The sequence below is a fragment of the Electrophorus electricus genome, chromosome 21 (assembly GCF_013358815.1).
Source record: "Electrophorus electricus isolate fEleEle1 chromosome 21, fEleEle1.pri, whole genome shotgun sequence".
In the NCBI taxonomy this organism is placed as follows: Eukaryota; Metazoa; Chordata; class Actinopteri; order Gymnotiformes; family Gymnotidae; genus Electrophorus; species Electrophorus electricus.
The window spans coordinates 2,559,743-2,578,710 of NC_049555.1; the positions used below are offsets into that span (position 1 = coordinate 2,559,743).

General features: G+C 45.1%; 1 protein-coding gene across 2 annotated transcripts in view; it reads left to right on the plus strand.

Annotated features, from left to right (window-relative positions):
• The first annotated feature begins 4,726 nt into the window (after positions 1-4,726).
• The window catches only part of sh3bp4a (SH3-domain binding protein 4a), a 25,448-nt gene continuing 11,206 nt past the window's right edge, over positions 4,727-18,968 (plus strand). Inside the window, exons 1-4 of one of the 2 annotated variants that reach the window (XM_027022987.2) lie at positions 4,727-4,805; positions 8,750-9,047; positions 12,419-12,688; positions 12,821-15,186. In XM_027022987.2, coding sequence (XP_026878788.2) covers positions 12,571-12,688; positions 12,821-15,186 — 2,484 coding nt within the window. In that variant the 5' untranslated portion in view covers positions 4,727-4,805; positions 8,750-9,047; positions 12,419-12,570. The remainder of the gene's footprint in view (positions 4,806-8,749; positions 9,048-12,418; positions 12,689-12,820; positions 15,187-18,968) is intronic. The other variant, XM_027022985.2, reaches the window with a different exon arrangement.

Genomic DNA, 18,968 nt, shown 5'->3' on the forward strand with positions numbered 1-18,968 from the left:
ACCGTGAGGCCAGAGGAGGGGAACCGTGGCAACTGGACTCAAGTATCGTTCAGAGGTCTTCCACTTCTGGTCTCTTTGCTTCTTCCAGCATCTTCATGGTTTTGCATACAATCTGGCATAATGGGTGCGTTATGGATTTACACACAGTCAGGCCCAATGTGTGTGTGTGTGTGTGTGTGTGTGTGTGTGTGTGTGTGTGTTTGTGGGTAGGTGTGTTGGATTTGCATACAGATACCTTATGTTCTCTTCACTGCCAATGGAGCGAATTAGAAAATGTGTTTGAGAGTTTTAGCTGCCTGTGTAACATTAGTTGGGGAACATTAAAGTAAACAAAGAAATCTTGGTGTGTAATTAAAATGAGTTAAAATACTCGATGTGCCCTTTACTTACAGTTCATCCAAACTCTGTTTCTCTCATAGAAAAGTATTTGTGTGTGCGTGTGTTTGCATGAGTGTGCATGCACCTGCATTTGTGCGAGAGAGAGAGAGAGAGAGAGAGAGAGAGAGAGAGAGAGAGAGAGAGAGAGAGAGAGAGAGAGAGAGAGAGAGAGAGAGAGAGAGAGAGAGAGACCAAGTAAATAAAACCATTCTAATATATTTCATCTAGAAAGCTTCAGAGGTGGAAGTCTTAAAAAAGACTTAAAGTTTTGCTCCTCTTAGAAGAGAAAGGTTCAAGGGAGAAGACCAAAGCCACCTGCTTTAAACCTCTCCTCGCCTGAGCCGAATTTCAATCAGCTCTCTCCTCCCATTTGCTCACAATATGACTCGCCTTATTCTAAAACGTGCGTTTGACAGGCTCGCCAAATCCCGTGACCACAGCACCGCGGGGTGGACTGGATTCTAATCGAACAGTCTGATGGTAAATAAACACCTGTTCGCTCAGTTCCGCTTCACGGGAAACTCAGGCGCTCCATTGGAGGTGTTGGAAACCACACAGCTGTGATCGTTGTAACATGCATTTACCAGAAAACATTAGTTGTTATCAGCACAGCTATTAGCATATATTAATAGTCATCAACATGTTTAAATGCATTAGCATGTGTAAAAAAAGAAAAAGAAAAAAAAAAAAAAACGCACAAAAAGGCTTTTTGTATCTGCTCCAATTACACACACACCTACATTTGAATGTGCTTGTAACTAATTAAGACTGAAAGAGTACCACTCATAGAACCTAAAGGGACTGTGAAAGGACCTGCATCTGGGCGGCATCTTGTTGCCATGGTGATGAGTGAACTTGCGAACGCGCTAACCCGAAGCCTCAGCTCTGACTGACCAACCCAATTAAGCAGGACGCCTCTTCCTTACACTCTGAAGTTCCGTGCTTCTGTTTTGGAACGATAAAATGGCAGCCACGGTCCCCCTCAGGAATCCGGCTCTACTCCAGCCGAATACTGAGCAACCAAAAAATCAGTCAAGCTTTGCTCGGAATTTGGCAGGAATGTGCAGGAACGCTTCAAAAGTATGGGACGACTTTTGAGAGAGTTCTCATGCGTGGCTAATCGAGTGTGTGCAATGCACGACAACAGGGAATTCTCCAAACCTCTCAGGGCTGTTTGTTGATGCTTTCCATTAAAATTATATAAAGTAATATCATTTTAATAAACCTCTCGGGGATTTCTAATGTGCCTGCCTTTCTGAAAGACTGTTGGATCTTTTGAGGTGAGGCGAGGTAGCAGGTAGATCGCCTAAATCGCTTTTTCTGACTCAAACCACCACAGATAGTGAAAGGTGGGAAACACTGGAACACTCAAAAAGCAGAAGGGAAATTCTGATATGATTACGATTTAATGCTCTTTGCCATCACACAGAGGATTACTGGGTGACAGAACTTCAGGAGTTATTTAAAGGTGTTTGGGGAGGTGTCTGAAAGGAGCACCTAAAAAATGAATGACGGGCACATTTTATTTCACGGCTGCTCCTCTGCCACTACAATTCACAAACAGCACATTTCGCTTCGCTTACTCGCTAGTTTTCCAATCCGGAATGTTCTTTTGAGACAGGGTTGGAGCTCTGGAACCTGAGACTCGGGGACGCTCTCAAGATATGACTGTTAAACTCTGAACCTAGAACGAAAGCCATTCAATCTTTGCAACGGGTTTTGAAGCGATGCTGTGCTCTGTTCTCGATGGGTGACGTAGCCTTTTCTGGATCAGGCAGCAGCAGCATACGCCTGTTGGGTCCTCCGTGGTCAGGACACAGAGTCTCTTTTACGAGACAGACCTAGAAAGACCATCAATCTTGCCACCGCTCGTAATGCAAAGCAGACTGCCAGCACTCTTTTAAGGTGTTAACCCAATTACAGCTTCCACCATTCTTTTTCCTGCTGTTGCCTGGTGTAACGTATGTCTCTGTGCCTCATTCAGTCGTTCAGCTGAGGCCTCTCCGTTTTGTCTCAGTTATGACCTTGCACCAACGACATTTTGTGTCTGTATTGCTCCGATTGTCTCTGTCTACGGCTTTTTTTTTAGTCCCTCCCGGACCAATCCCACCCTCCCTTTTAAGCGGCTTAGGACAGTTCCCCTCACTGTTTTGAATCCCAGACCCCTACCAAATGCATGCATGTCTTTTATAAGCCCACACCATTCTTCCTTCTACACCCAAACACCAAGCTCCCGCTGCATCTATATAAATATACAGCTGAATGCCAAGAAGCTGGGCTGTACGTGAGTGCGTGTGTGTCTAATCACTGTGTAAGGCTCTGCATGCACACAGAAGCAAGAGCCTTAAAGCTGAACACAGGAGCTCCGTCTTTGCTGGTTTGTTTCACAGTTTACATTTGGCAGCTGAAGCGTCAGGCAGAACTTCACAGAGGAGGAGTCTAGAGCTTGCTGGGTGGTGCTTACTTTTGGTTGGACTATTATTGAAACATAAAGCTACACACACACACACACACACACACACACACACACAATACTGCAGTTCAGCAGTACCCCCACCACTGTTATCTCTTTATCTATAGAGCCACGGTCTATTATTCAGGTGTCGTCCTGTGCCCCGTTTCACGGTGTTCCCCCCCCAACCCACCTCTCTGTCCTGATAAGGCCAAGGGACTCTTCCTCATTCCACTGCTGAACAACAGAAAGGCCTGGATCAAGGGCCTGGAATGCAGTGCAAGCACCCAAGCCAGCAACCTGTGTTTGGAGATATACTCCAAACACAACTTCCAGAGCACTGTATTGCTTTATTTTGGGAACAAAATGAATGTCTTTTAGTTCAAAAATGTTCTGATATCCACTGTAGCTGGGTCAGCGTTGGCTCTGTTAGTTGTGGGTGTTTCTTTGTGACACGGAAGCTTTAAAGCAAGACCGACATGAAAATTGGCCTGCAAATCTTTTTACCCTCGTTCCAACATGTCAGATGTCACAAAATGCACACACAAGCGTGTGCGTGCACGTGTGTGTGAGTGAGCGAGGCGCTCATGAATAGGGATGCCTGTCTTGTGTTATCGCCACGTGTCTTATGATTTCATATCAACTGACTGCAAATGAAAAGGAGGAAAAATTAAAGGGGGGAAGGCGAAGCTGTGGGGATTCGCCCGAGCCCGTGCTTCCTCCGACAGCTCGCGTCACAAGGCTTCTCGCAGTCCGTCTCACTTTCCGTCTGTCTGTCTCTTCTCTCTCTCTCTCTCACTCTCTCTGTCTCTATCACTCTCTCTCTCTCACTCTCTCTCTCTCTCTGTCTCTCTTTCTCTGTCTTTTTCTGTCTCTCTCTCTCACTCTCTCTGTCTCTATCACTCTCTCTCTCTCACTCTCTCTCTCTCTCTCTCTGTCTCTCTCTCTCTCTGTCTCTCTCTCTCTGTCTCTCTCTCTCTCTTTCTCTGTCTTTTTCTGTCTCTCTCACTCTCTCTGTCTCTATCACTCTTTCTCTCGCTCTCTCTCACTCTCACTCTCTGTCTCTCTGTCTCTCTCTCGCTGTCTCGCTCTGTCTCTCTCTCTTTCTCTCTGTCTCTCTCTCTCTTTCTCTCTGTCTCTCTCTGTCTGTCTCTCTCTCTCTCTGTATCTCACTCTTTCTCTCTGTCTCTCTCTCTCTCTTTCTCTCTGTCTCTGTCTCTCTCTCGCTGTCTCTCTTTGTCTGTCTCTCACTCTCTGTCTCTCATTCTTTCTTTCTCTGTCTTTTTCTGTCTCTCTCTCTCACTCTGTCTCTCTCTGTCTGTCTCTCTCTCTGTCTCTCTTTCTCTGTCTTTTTCTGTCTCTCTGTCTCTCACTCTCTCTCTCTCTCACTCTCTGTCTCTCTCTGTCTCTCTGTCTCTCTCTGTCTGTCTCTCTCTCTCTGTATCTCACTCTCTCTCTCTTTCTCTCTGTCTGTCTCTCTCTTGCTGTCTCTCTCTGTCTCTCTCTCTCTCTCTCTCTCTCTCTCTCTCTCTCTCTCTCTCTCTCTCTCTCTCTCTCTCTCTCTCTCTCTCTCTCAGGACGCCCATAAGCGTTGCACTGCGTGTAAAAGCTTCCCCGTGTCCACGCAGCGCGCTGCTACGAGCTGTTTCTGCTACTCACCTTTCCGCCTCTGCCCGTGTAAAAGAAATAACGTAAAGAACCGCGTTCGGTCGCTACTTTGCGTACCTCACCAAACTTTCAGCCTTGTTGAGTAAACGTGAATGCGAGTAATCACACTCGCATAACCCTCGCACAACCCAGCGTTGGTCCCCCCCCGCCCCCCCCCCCGCCCGTGACGTCACCCAGCCCCTGCCTGGCGCGAGCGTAAACCAGCCAGAGATCCACAAAGGAGTAGCAGGCGGAGTAAAGTCGACGGTCGTGCATGCTTCTATGAGTCCACACGTACTGTCCCGGCACTCCGCCGATATCTGACCGCGTAAGTATCGCGCTTACCTGCGCTTTTCCTGCGTCTCTTTAGGGGTTTGTTTGTGTCCATCGTGTGTTTTGTTGCTTCTTATTTTTCCAACAAGCACCGAGCGGTTTTTTTTTTTTTTTTTTTTTTCTCGAGCACGTCGCGCATGTCCAACATCCGAATGCGTTATTCCCAACTCACCGAGCGAGCGCAAAGAAAAGCTATTTGTTGCATCAGGTAACAACATCTTGTGTAACTTTTAGATCAAGACTGTAATTTAGAGCCGAAACGCAGCGACCCGCAGCAGGGAAAAACATCAACTTCCACGAACACTGTCCTGCTGTGCGTCGTGGTTGATTTAAGTATAATGACCGGGTTTCTGTGCCCGTCAGGAGATGTTCAACCAGTAGTTTCCCCTTTTCCGGTTAGTTAGGCATCTGTAACACCATCATTTGTGCTGTTTTTGTTTTGCTCTTGACGCCCCGTACATGAGATTGTTAGTTAAGTTACTACCGAACTTGAATAGCCTATTAAGCGCAGCAATATCAAATAATAATAATATCAAAAATATATATTAAGATATTTTGTTCGCTAAAGTGATATGGGGAGCAACCCGAAATTTAAACATCATTTAAGATACGGGTGTAGTCAAAAGCGATCGTTACTCGCCAGTCGCTCGCCGGCCGTTAACTGGTGCCTCTTCTGTAGTTAAATAAAAAGGTTTTATTTTCTGCGCTGTGGCGGACTGATGGTAACGACCGTATTCGTTTCAAGTGTCGGGACATCCTATACGCGCTGCCCGCTGCTCCTCCACGTTCCTTTGGCATTTGGAACGGAGGCGGTCGACCTGTGGCGCAGCCCGGCCCGTCTGTAACCTCCTCCCCACACGACGTAGACACACTCTTGGCTCCATTAACTATTTATCAGCAACTTGATAAACAATGTATTGCCTCGGGAATAAATAAATAAATAAATGTGTTCTGCTACTATCCGCAGTTTACGCAGTTTTGTTATAATCCAGGACGCATTCTGGCCCGTTCGCCTCTGTAGATCGCAGCGTCTGGATTTTCATCTTTTCTCGTAAACGCGCACTGACTGGATTGCAGAACTTTGTGTCTTGGAATAAATGTGTTAGTCTGTCTTGAAAGAGGATTCAATACATTCTGTAAGGCTAAATATTAACTAGGTGTGTGACATGGCATGGGATTGAAGGAAATTACAGACAGAATTCTGCATCATTTTTTCTGTTAGTTAAATGTTTCCGAGGGTTGTCCATTGGAGAGATTGTGGCTCGGGTCCAGTGAGGTTCAGCCCAAAGACAGCCAACATTAATCTTAAAATCAGATGCGTCTTGATCACACGCTCCGCGTTCATAACAAACGACACACGCTATCCCAGCCTCGCAGCGGTTTCCAGGCCAAACGCAAAACACTCGTGATTACAGACAATCTGTTACATGTCTCCTAGCGCCAAGAAAACCACTATCATCCTACATCCTAACCCGGAATTATATTCCCTCTGGCCTTTTCCTGCTCGTCTCTCTGTGGGCGATTATTGCTGCCAGCGGGTGTGGAGCGGCTCAGACGCGGAGCAGTACCGTGACTGGGGCGGGGTAGCTCGGAGCAGGGGGGATTTAATCTCCTCAACTGAGCTCGTTTATCCTCGAACTCAGCCACACAGGTGCTTGAACGCGATCTAGCTAGGTTTGGCTTACCTGCGGGGAGGCCTTTTTGTCCGTTCACATTTCGTTTAATTGCTGCGGCGTTTCGCTTATCGATCTAGTCGTGCCTTCGTGAGGAGATGGAGTGAACTGGACTTTATTGTTGCGCCTGATCCCGAGAGCTCCCAGCCTGGAGTTTATGAGTATTCTTGTGTTATTTGCGTAGTCACTTAAGACTGATATTAAACTGCATTCCAGGCTCTGGTAGCAGGAACTGCAGGAACCACAGTACAGATATGAGAGAAACATGGAAACATAGGCTACTCATCAGACAAGCATTTCCTCTCTCTCTCGCTCTCTCGCTCCCCCCCCTTCTCTCTCTCTCTCTCCTTCCCTTTCTCCTGCTTATAGAAATGTTCCGATTGATCTTTCAGGTCTTTGATCTTTTGGGTTCCTCACACCCTTTAACAAATGTAAACCCTGGAGATTCAGTCTCAGGCTTTGCTAGCATGGCAACCTTTATATGTGAAGGTGTTGGGTATTTTATACCCAGAAGGTCATTACAGATTTAATGTCCTTTAAATAAAGAAACTGTAGTAAAGTCTTAATTTTCCCATACTCATAACTTTACTGTCGAGTGCCAAGGAGGACGTGTCGCCCTTCCGAGCCTTCCTCCGTGCTCCTTAAGGAGGCTTTTCCACGTCTATGAAGCAGATAAGTTAAAACCTTAAGGCTTGAAGCGTGCAGTGTGATTCTGGAGTCTGTTTAAGGTGTCTGCTAAATGGCCTTTCTCAGACAGCCGCGTAAGGCTAACCGCCCCTGGAAAGGAAGTGTACCCATGGTGACATGGTTCCAAAACGGGTCTGTCATCCTGTTTGGGGTGATCGGCCATGTGACCTGTGCCTGACAGACTCCTGAGCATGTGCAGGGGAGCTTGGTGAGTGTTGGGATCAAGCGTGAAGGGGTTTCATTGTACTTAGGTATGTCTCTGTGCGACCTCTGACCTCCCTTGCACTCTGCCTCTCTCTCAGGTCAGCAGTGGTTATTTTACTGGAATATTATTAACATGACTTCTTAGGGAATTATTATATGGTAGCAAATGATCATTTGCTACCATATTATAAACCAAACCAAAAAGTAGTAGGTTTATGTACAAGGTTAATTATACAGGATTGGTTAGTCCGTCTCTCTGCAACACTTTCTTTATATCTCTCTCTCTCTCGACAAGGCCCTAAGGGCAGAAGTAAACCTTTCAGGGAGCAGCGATGCATCTTGCAGTGGTGCTGGAAGACACTGGGGAGAAGCTGAAACGCATCCGCAACCCCATCATGCCGGGATGCTGCTAATTAATCAGTGCAGATGGTTATGCTAGCACTGGGGGACTGAGCCTTTGCAAGAGCATGCTGTTGTTATTCGCCTCTTATTCCTGACAAAGTCATGTAATAAATGGTCTTTGGTGCTGTTATTATATGTGCCCGTTGCCTCGGAGAGCGAACGCCACTGGCGGGCTCTCTATCTCTGGTTTTGTTTCATTTCAGGGCACATTGGGTGTTAAATGTAAAATTGCACTGTGCCACGAACACATCAAGGAGAGAAAGATGAAGAGTTTTCATAGGTTTTCCATTAGTCTGGTCTCCAGAGATGTGTGTGTGTGTGTGTGTGTGTGTGTGTGTGTGTGTGTGTGTGTGTGTGTTGGTGTGTGCTAGCATGTGTCTGTAATAATTAGGTTCAAGTCACCATGGTTTCGGTTGGCTTGCTCACAGCGGGCTCCACCTCTCCTTCCTCATGGGCTCGACAATCACCCTGATATTCTCCCTCCCACACACACACACCCACTCGCACACATGCACACACACACACACACACACACACACACACACACACACACACAAACTAACTTGTGAGAGTTATGATGATGTATGATGTGCTGGGGCACTGGGACATCATCATGTCTTTGACTATGAACCATCTACCTACACACACATGCAGACACACACACACACACACACACACACACACACACACACACACACACACACACACACACACACACACACACACACTCACCTTTAAGACTTGTTTATAAAGAGCCATAGAATATAATTATAGCACAGGCACAAAAAGCACAGTACTCTCTTTTTTTTAAACACTGTGCTGTAGAACTGAATCCACAGGGTGGAGATTGCAAAAGCCACAGTCTCCTGAATCTTAAATTTGGAAGACAATAGCAAGTGCCTCAGCCCTGTCTGTGTTTTCTGTGTCTTGGGAGTTGTGCTGAAACAGGCCCCTGCTCTTCTTCCCTCCCCAGAGATGAACGCGGAGTTTGAAACAAAAGAACCCTCGTCATCATTTTTCAGACGCGCCAAGCGCATCTGCTGTTTCTGCGCTCCGCGTGGGGACTCGTAAAGGTTACAACTCTGCGGAGAGAGGGAGAGACTTAACAGGAGTTAACAGGGTCGTGACAGAAAGTGATCAAGGCGGACAGCGAGGCAGAGGCAGGCTGCTAACACGCGTTCACAAGCTAGAGAGGGAAACAGAGGGAGAGAGACGAGGAAACGATCACAACAGCCAGGCTTGACCGTGGCTGAAGTTCATACGCAGCACAGGTAATTTACTGAAGGATTTGCTTCAGCTGTTAGTAATCCAGACTTAATTCTGTTGTGTGTGTGTGTGTGTGTGTCTGCGTGTGCTTTGTATATTGTTTAAACTTGGTGATTTTAAACACGTTGCCCAGTGTCTGATAAACTCTTTTGAAACTATCAGGATGTAATTTAAAGTACAGAATTAAATCATTAAATCCAAAGCCATCTGTTCAGTGCTGAATTCAACAAAAGGCTGTCTTTTGCATAAAGCCAGCTTGCCTGTTTCCTCTCTGTCAGTCATGAGATTTGGAACCTGTTTGGAACGCCGTTTGGAATGCTGCTTAAATAGAGTAGCCTATTTATAAACCTCAGCAAAACGCACTTGTTCCCACAAGAGCCATTCCTGTGGTTCATATCTTTTTGTAAATTTTGAAGTTTGTGCTAAAAAAAAAAAAAAAAAAGTTTAGTTTGGTCTAAAAATTGCCCTTGCTAAAGTGACATTTTCATTCTTGAGGTTATAGGTTTTATGAACGGCGTCACCCTAATCTGTGCCTGTCTGTCCGGAGTTGGCACACAGACAAGTGCTGTGCTATCTTAAAAAATTAGCGCGCTTTGCCTTAAATCCCATAATCCCTGTAAGAAGCAGTCCCGGCAGCTACACCCAGGACTCTGGGCATCAGCATTGGGGGTGGATGCACGTTATCCCCTCCACACCCCCACCCATTTTTGGTCTCAGATTTGCTAAACGGCATATTTAGATGGTCCGGGTATTTCTGGAAGAGTCGACCAGTTGGTCTGCCAGGCTGCTCTGGCTCACTCCCTTGAAACTAGTCTGGTCACTGCCATAAAAAAAGAAAAAATAGCTTGCTCTGTTCTGACCCCTAGATGCCCTGCACTTCACCCGGGCAAACAGTCCTTTGTTCTAGATGTCAACGGGGCAACAGCCTGGGACGGAGGGGCAACAGAGGGAGAAATTACTTTGAAAACTAGAGTGTCAGGGGCAGTCATATTTACGCTGACCCGAGGCGCTGTTGCAGCTCTGACCAACCTGGATTAGTCAGGTGACCTCTCGGCAAAATAACAGGTACACCGCAATATCGCAGGAAGGAGAACCGAACCGATATCACGCTGTACGATTTCAACTTCTAAGGTACGAAATAATTGCTACTGTTGTGCCCATGCTAGTGCCTCATGGAAGGTTAAGTCTAACCTTGCAGATTAAACCACGCAGTTTAACAGGCTGTGAACAGGAGAAAAGCCTCAACAAAAATGAATACAGCCAAGTCTCAGTAATACAAGCTTCACTGGTTGGTTAGTTGTTGGCTAAAGCTGGCTGAAGCGTGCGAAGTGCTAAAGTACTTTGTCTTTTCCTTTGCTTGGCTTCAGCAGAGCTGACATCACATTTCAGAGCACTCAAAGCACTCCGTATATTTCGTTGGCATGCCCATCGTCCACGGTTAGCGTTCTTGAGACTATGATACTTTGCGAAGATTTGACACGGTTACTGCCCTGTGCTTGAGGCAGAAGAAATTCTGACCATTCAATACTTATTTCCTTGCTCATGTTTAGTTGTACGGAGGATTGATATTAACTTCATCATATCTACCTGCTATCACTGTATTACTTTAATGTTAGCGCTCAGTACTGAGCTCAGTGCTGGCCTGCCCGATAATCCTTCTACCGCATGGTTGGCTGTTGGCGTCCCAGAATGGGATCGAAACAGTTTGACATTCCCAAGGAAGAGTCAAAGCCTGCTAAACCTCCCGCCTCCCTCCTGTTGCTCTTCTCATCAATTTCGCTTTCCGCCCGTGGTCTCAGCATCAGAGGCACCAAAACTACTGAAGTGTTCATCGTCAGTAGCGGCAAACAAACAGCGTCTAATCGGCTCAAAATGCAAACCTCGGTGGCTGGAGGGAATGTCACGATGATGAAACTTTTTTTTGTGTGTGTGTTGATGCAAAGATGCGAGTGTCAGTCACAGTTTCTTTACGGGTATGACATTTCCACCTCAGCCTAGAAAGAACGTTTTCTTTTTTTTTTATCCGTGAATATATCCCTCAAGGGGATTTGAATTATGAATTACATGTGAAAGTAAGAGACGCTGAGGGGACTCAGAAGATGTGTGTTTTTGACCCACTTCACACCAGCCATTAAAAGTGTATGTAATGGATGTTGTGAAGCCGCACCTGTATGAGGTCGCAGAGGGTCCCCGTTCCCTATTTCTGTTTGAAAGCTTTTTTTAAAATCATGCCTGTTAGGATAGGACTGCTTATTTTGAAGGCTTCTGTAATCTAGCAACAGGTAGAAGAATAGAAGATGTGTTTAATAATATTACACAATTCCATGAAATATTTACTTTATAATGAGCAGTTTGAAGCCAGAAGTTTCAAGAGAGAAACCTAGCCATTTAATTGGCCATTTAATTAGTTATGCCAAGCAAACATAAGGTATTGCACGTAAGTGGTTCAAAATACCATGCCACAGTCTTGACCTTGAATGAGCAGTCTGGTAGTTTAGCTTCACTAATTAGAGCTTGGTTTCATCCTTTTGCTGTTCTGCATGTCTGTCATGTCAGAGTCAGATTAATAACACCATTCCCCTCAGTAACAATTTAAAGCAATCACACACAAAAAGTGAAATGTTTCTCTTCAAGGCAAACCACTGCTTACCTAAAGCACCTGTAGCCTGTGATGAGCACAGTGTGGCAGTGTATCTGGACTAATCTCATTTAAGTACCCCAAAAGGTCCTCGGAACCTACGACGAGTTGTGTATTTGGTAGAATGATTAAGTAACTAGGAATAAGCTGTGCACAATTTTAGATGAGTGTTCAGATGAGTGTTTAGATGAGTGTTCAGATGAGTGTTTAGCATTCCGGGGCTGTTGTGTGTGGTTGATTGTCACATCCTTCCACTGACATTGGAATTTTCAGCAAAGGCGTCAACTGATGAGTAATCAAGGTTTATGTACCCCCTGGACTGCAGGAAAGAAAGAAATGTACAATGTTTGAAAGCACATACTCAGAGACTTTATCAGTCATTCATAACACACAAAAGCCAGTCCCCATCTTGATGCATGATGCATTCTTATGTGTGATTATACACATTATATACATTAAAGTTATGTTCGTGTGTCTGAAAGTCATTTTTTTAGAAAATAATGGAAATACATGGGCTTTTCATGGAAAAGGACAGACACCATCGTGAAAAGAATGCGCTGCCAAAATGAAATCTAATTAACTGTCTTCTCTTCTTTCACTCCCATTCAGTAACACACCCTAAATGGTAATATTGTCCCTTGTTGTCATTGAAGTGAAACTCCACTACCCGCCCATTACAATCCTTCTAAGTTGTTTATAACTTAATGACCATCGAAATCTGATTTTGCTTGTCTCCAGGGATACAGCAGTGCAGCAGGCCTGCGTCCTATGAAACAAGGCTGAACAGGGTTTCCTGTATGTTGCTGCCTGTGCAAAGTAAGATGAAGGACCACCAGTGACCGTACCACCTGAAACAATGGGAGAGTGACGTGAGCACGACAAATGAAAACATGGCTGCCCATCGCATTCGAGTGACCAACAACAACATCCTGCCACGCTGCAAGTCGGAGGGCACTCTAATTGACCTCAGTGAAGGCGTGTCTGAGGCCAGTCTCACAGATGTCAAAGGTCAGTTTGTATGACCTTACAGTAATAAACGAAGTATTAGACCACTGTCTAATACTGTCAAATAAGGTATTTATTTGATTAAATGGGTACGGTAAACATGTATGTGTCATTTTCTTATTTCCTTTTTTTTAGTGCCTTCACCCAGTGCCTTGCGGCTGGACACCTCTGCCACTTTTGGAACTGCACAGGAAGTAGTTGCTATCAAGGATTACTGCCCATCCAGCTTTACAACACTGAAATTTTCCAAAGGTGACCACCTCTATGTGCTAGACTCATCTGGTGGGGAATGGTGGTATGCCCACAACAATACAGAGATGGGATACATTCCTTCTGCCTACGTTCAACCCATCAACTATAGGAACTCATATCTCAGTGACAGTGGGGTGATTGACAATCTTGGAGAGAGCTCAGATGAGGGGGCCAAAGAGTTAGATCTCCTGGGCGAGTGGGCAGGAGTGTCCCTGAAGCCACCTCTGCCTCACAGCAACAACAACCCTTTTTCAACCAATCCTTTCCTCAATGGCTCGGTGCAAGGTGCTCTCAACCAGAACAACAAGAAGATGTCCAGCCAGCATAACAGTATCGACCTGCTTTTCTTTGAATCTCTACCTTCTTCTTCTCCCATCACCACTACCAGTAGCAATGGCATTAATGGTTATGACAGTAGTCTTTTTGATGTTGCACCCACCAGCCAAAATGTAGAATCATTGCAGATAACCCGTAAGGACAACCCCTTTTTCCGGAGCAAAAGATCCTACAGTTTGTCGGAGTTGTCGATCCTACGGTCTCAGTCAAACCCTCCACTGCCTTCGTCAGAATTCTTCACAGGTCTGAAGGCACCCTCTCCAGAGCAGTTTCAGAGCAGAGAGGACTTCAGGACAGCCTGGCTAAACCACAGGAAGTTGGCACGGTCCTGCCATGACCTTGATTCCTTGGGTCAAAACCCAGGCTGGGGCCAAACACAGCCAGTGGAGACCAACATTGTGTGCAAGCTAGACAGCTGTGGCAGGGCAATCCAATTGCCAGACACTAGTATCAGTATTCATGTCCCTGAAGGCCATGTTGCTGTAGGAGACACCCAGCAAATATCCATTAAAGCTTTATTGGATCCACCACTGGAGCTAAACAACGATCGATGCACCACGGTCAGCCCCGTAGTTGAGATCAAGCTGAGCAACATGGAGATAAAGTCGTTCATAACCTTGGAGATGAAGGTGTCTGTAGATGTCAAGAAAGAGAGTAGGCAGATGGCAAAGGTTATATGTGTGAGGAGTGATTGCAAAGAGGGTCCCTACATCCCTGTCCCACAGGCTTACATACATGGTGACACAGTTCAGGTTCAGCTGGATAGTCTGGAACCATGTATATATGTTGCTGTTGTGGTCCAGTCCCAACACATCTTATTTAATTCGATGGTGTGGGATCACGTGATGAAGAAAGTGACTCTGGGTCTATATGGACCTAAGCACATTCATCCATCCTTTAAAACTGTGGTGGCCATTTTTGGACACGACTGTGCTCCAAAGACTCTGCTCGTAGGAGACGTTGGGACGCAGGCACATTCTGCACCCCCCGTTGCACTACAGCTGTGGGGAAAGCATCAGTTTGTCCTCAGTAGGCCTCAAGACCTACAAATAGGCATGTACTCCAACATGGCCAACTACGAGGTGAAAGCCAGCGAGCAGGCACGAACAGTAAGAGGATTTCAGGTGAAACTTGGCAAAGTGAGTCGGCTGATATATCTGATCACGTCTCGAAACGCAGACGAGATGTCCGATTTCACCCTGCGGGTTCAGGTAAAGGACGATCAGGACTGCATCCTGGCACAGTTCTGCGTTCAGACGCCACAGCCACCGCCTAAAACTGGAATGCGAACAAACGGGCAGCGGAGATTCCTTAAGAAGAAGGAAGTGGGCAAAATCATTCTGTCACCCCTGGCCATCACGACCAAATATCCACAGTTCCAAGACCGCTGCGTTACGAACCTAAAATTCGGAAAGCTGATCAAGACGGTGATCAGGCAAACAAAGAACCAGTACTTGCTGGAATACAAGAAGGGTGACGTGATTGCTTTGCTGAGCGAAGAAAAGATCAAACTCAAAGGACAATTGTGGACCAAAGAATGGTATATCGGTTACTACCAAGGAAAGACGGGACTTGTGCACGTGAAAAACGTCCTTGTTTTGGGTAAAGTGAAGCCCATCTACTTCTGTGGGCCGGACCTCACAACTGCGATGCTGCTGGATCAAATTCTTAAACCCTGCAAGTTTCTCACGTACATCTATGCCTCTGTGAGGACCGTTTTGATGGAGAACGTAGGAAACTGGAGAGCGTTTGCTGATGCCCTGGGGTATGGAAATCTGCCCCTGTCTTACTTCTGCAGAGCAGAGCTGGATAGTGAACCAGAGAGAGTAGCTTCTGTGCTGGAGAAGCTCAAAGAGGATTGTAACAACGTGGAGATCAAGGAAAAAAAATCCTTTCAGAAGGAGCTAATGACAGTAAGTTGTAAATATTCAGAAAGTGTTGCTCCGTATAAGTATGTGTCCATATGCCTGTGTGTATGTGTGTGTGTGTTTGTGGAAGGAAGAGTTATGCATGTGGGTGTGCATACATTTGAATGTGATTATGCTTGATTATATTATCCATATGCAAGTCCTGCTTCATACAAATGATGCAGTATGTGTCTGGATGCAAGTCCTCTTAGGTTTGTCTGCCTTATTTAAGGCCCCTTATCTGCAATTCACTGATTAGCGCAGAAGCCTTGCAGGCTAATTCTGATGAGAGTGCACTTGGCTGCTTTGGTCCAAGTCTCTTATCTGCACAACTGTGGAAATCTGCAAGGATAGCAGACATTTGCTTGGCTGGTTCAGACCATCCTGCCAAAGGGAAATACACTGTAATCACTTCTGCATATGTTGGCACTGTTAACTGCCAACGTCCACGGTTGGTACTTACTCTACTGTTTTAATCCTAAGAAATTAATAGAAAACGCAGGTGAGAAAACTACCCAATCATCGTTATAGCACTGCTGACAGCCAAAGGTGCCCCCAAAAGCACATTTTGCTGATCTTAGCCCTTTTAGCCACATTTTGCTGATCTTAGAAGAGAAACTGGGGACTTCACTATTGCAACCTGCAAAATGGTTCATGCAGTATACCCCACATTACAACATAGTTGTTCACTGACAACCCATTCACAAAGAAGCATGTGGTGAGATCCAGTTCTGTCAGCTTGATCTTCTTGGCTTTGAAGAGGCCACGTGTAGCGATCGCTGCATAGTGTAACCTTTGCCTCTCAGATGGGCCTGCATTTGGCACCCTGTGCCAGGGTTGGCTAGTTGGCTTTGGTTTGACTCTCTGTCACCTAGTGCAGCCTCGCGTAAAAAAGCAGAGTGCCTGCCGTTAAAGCAAGAGTAGACTCGACTCGCATCGGTGCATCAGCAGAAGTGATTTGAGGTTTGCTGCGTGAGGGAGCTCCTCAGGAGTTCCAGATGATGTAGCATTCTCTGTCAGCACTTTCAGCTCACAGAGTGAAGGTGCCTTCTGAATTTCAGAGCTGATGGCGGCCGAAAACAGACAGCAGCTCTTTGAACTGAAGCCTGCTGGGCTCGTCTGTCTGGGACAAATGAACAGGGGACATTTTGTTAAGCCTGTATGGCCTTTCGCATTGCTGATTCTATTACAGCAGAAGCTTCAAATGCAGTAAAAGCATTGGTTAGAAAGGTTATATGGCTTCTAGGAAGATCTATGGCCTCTGTGTCATAAGGCATCATTATTCCGATTGCTCCAAACCATCTTTTCCTAAAAGCAGATGAATGGTTTTCCTCTGCCACTGGAAGCTACCGTTCTGGTGGATTTCAGCAATACCTCCTTAAGGCATCTAGGTAACAGGAATCTACATTTGATCACTTTTTTCTTTCTTTTATTAAAAGTAAATTGTTCCACTAAGTTAACCTGAGTGGGTGGTCTGCCACAGTTTCGGGAAGCGACACCTCATTAATTTTTCATTTGCCCGTGAGAAGGTCTCGGATAGGGGTACATGGAAAGAGAAAGCCTCATTATCTTCGGCCTGTTGTACTTGTAAAACTGCCACATTTATCAAGAAGAGATGAAGCAATTCTTCTCCTGCTGGCATGCACAAGGATAGATGCTTGTCCTTTGTGAGAGTGAACTTATCTTTAAATTACAGCCTGTGCTTTCTTACACACTTTAGTCTCCTCCCTTTACTGTTCATTGTTTAGCTATTTGTTCGCCGTGCTCATATTGTTATAATGTTCATAGTCTTCGTGTCTGATGACATTTCAGAGGTATGAAAATAATGAAGCATGGGAATTTTCAGTGTGTTTAGCCTCGTGAGTTGCTACTGGTCTAGGCAATAGTGCTTCATAACCAGTTATTTTCAACGTCGGGTTCTCCTTTGCCTTCACCTAATGATAGTGGGTCTTGCTTTCCCTGAAGCTTACTGTTTATATGCATACTTAGAAAATAAACTTCGGAAGACACTGGTCTGTGACTGAAGGGGTTTTCTCTGCTTTTCACGTGTGTTAGTGAACATGATCGCCAATGCTGCAAAGTACATACATGAGGTAAGCACAGTGAGCATTTCTGAGCAGCTAGAGGAGAGAAAACCAGGTGTAAAAACCAGGTGTCAAAAGCTTCCGGTATAAACCGTAATGCAGGTATGATGCTCTCAGTCTAGTAGAATTAACAGGTTCAAGTGAGAGTGCCCAGTGCAGTTGGGTCTGTTACGTTTAGGTCAGGGGTCATTAGCAGCCAAGAACCAACTGCGTGCACTTTTTTTTGCGTTGTGAATTTGGATAACAGAATGGTGGATAAGAGAGGACAACACCACCATTTATGAAATACTGCTGTAAGTCACCACTCCATCAAATGCCTGATTTTCACAGTATCCCCCCAAAATGAACATCGATTCTAATACAGTTTACCTCTATAGACCTGTTCTAGATGAATGTTGTAGTGTTTTGAGGACTGTGCATGTAATGGAGATGAATGGTCAGTAGGTCTTGGACAGGTGACCTCTGCAGACATGTAATGGTGTATGTATTGTCAGGAGTTGCACCAGAACGAAGTGCTTCTTTCTGCTAATGCAGCTCAATGTCCCGTGTGGCTGTACACGAGAGACTTCAAATTCATGAAACTTCAGAAACTCCCTTCTTGTTGTGATCTGTCTATGCTATTCTCATTTTCCATGCAATTTGCAAGTGGTGCAAATAGTTAAAGGCAAGATTATTCAGTATATTTTGGTTTATGGAGAGGATTCCTTTACACATCAATATACAATGAAGGTTAAATGATTAGATCATCAGGAGGTTAAATGTTTACTAAAATACCTGTCCCAACTTTGGATTTTGCATGCAAGTCAACAATCTGAGCAGTTTCAGTTACTCTGTTTTCACAGCCTCCAATTCTTCTTCAGAATTCTTACTTCCAAGCAGTGGTAGCTTAGTGGTAAAGTTACTTGACTTGTAATCAGAAGGTTGCTGGTTCCAGCCCCACCACTCCCAATTTGCCACTGTTGGGCCCCTCAGCAAGGCCCTTAACCCTCAATTGCTCAAGTTGTACTCACTCATAATTGTAAGTTGCTTTGGGTAAAAGCATCAGCTAAAAATGCTATAAATGTCATTTCTGATGTGCTTCAGGCATTTCTCCCTGCTGTGGTGGGAAACATGATATTTTGTCCTGGCTGCTTTAGAAATCAATGAGAAATTCAATCCTCAACTCACCTTGGATGGTGTCATTTTCAGGGTCAGCATATTTTCATGTAGTATATTTCACCATGTTCACACTAGCATATTTTTTGGAGAGCTAAGGTTCACAGCAGGAGTTTCCCCTTGGGACCTGATGTGTCAGCACTGACATCCACTGTACCCTGCATACATTTTGTTTTTCTTTTCCTATTCTTTACCTCCCGACACACATGCTCAGCAGTGATCGTGGCAATACACCATGAAGAGTGATTATTGTTCTTCCATTAATCACACATTTACCTCAGCTGTCCCTAGAATTAAATTAGCATTAAAGGTGGAAGGAAATGAACTGGTGTATCTTCACTGTCCAACAAGGCGTTTGGGAAGCCTGTGGAACAGAATGAAATCAGCAACATGAGAAGATTGGAAACTACAAAGCCACATTTTATTTATAAAGTTCTTTATAAATTCTTTATTTATAAAATATTTACTTCTAACAGGCCTGGTTTCTGTCGCTTGTACAGGATGTTAATGTTTACCATTTAACATTAACTGTGGCTCTAAATGGACTAA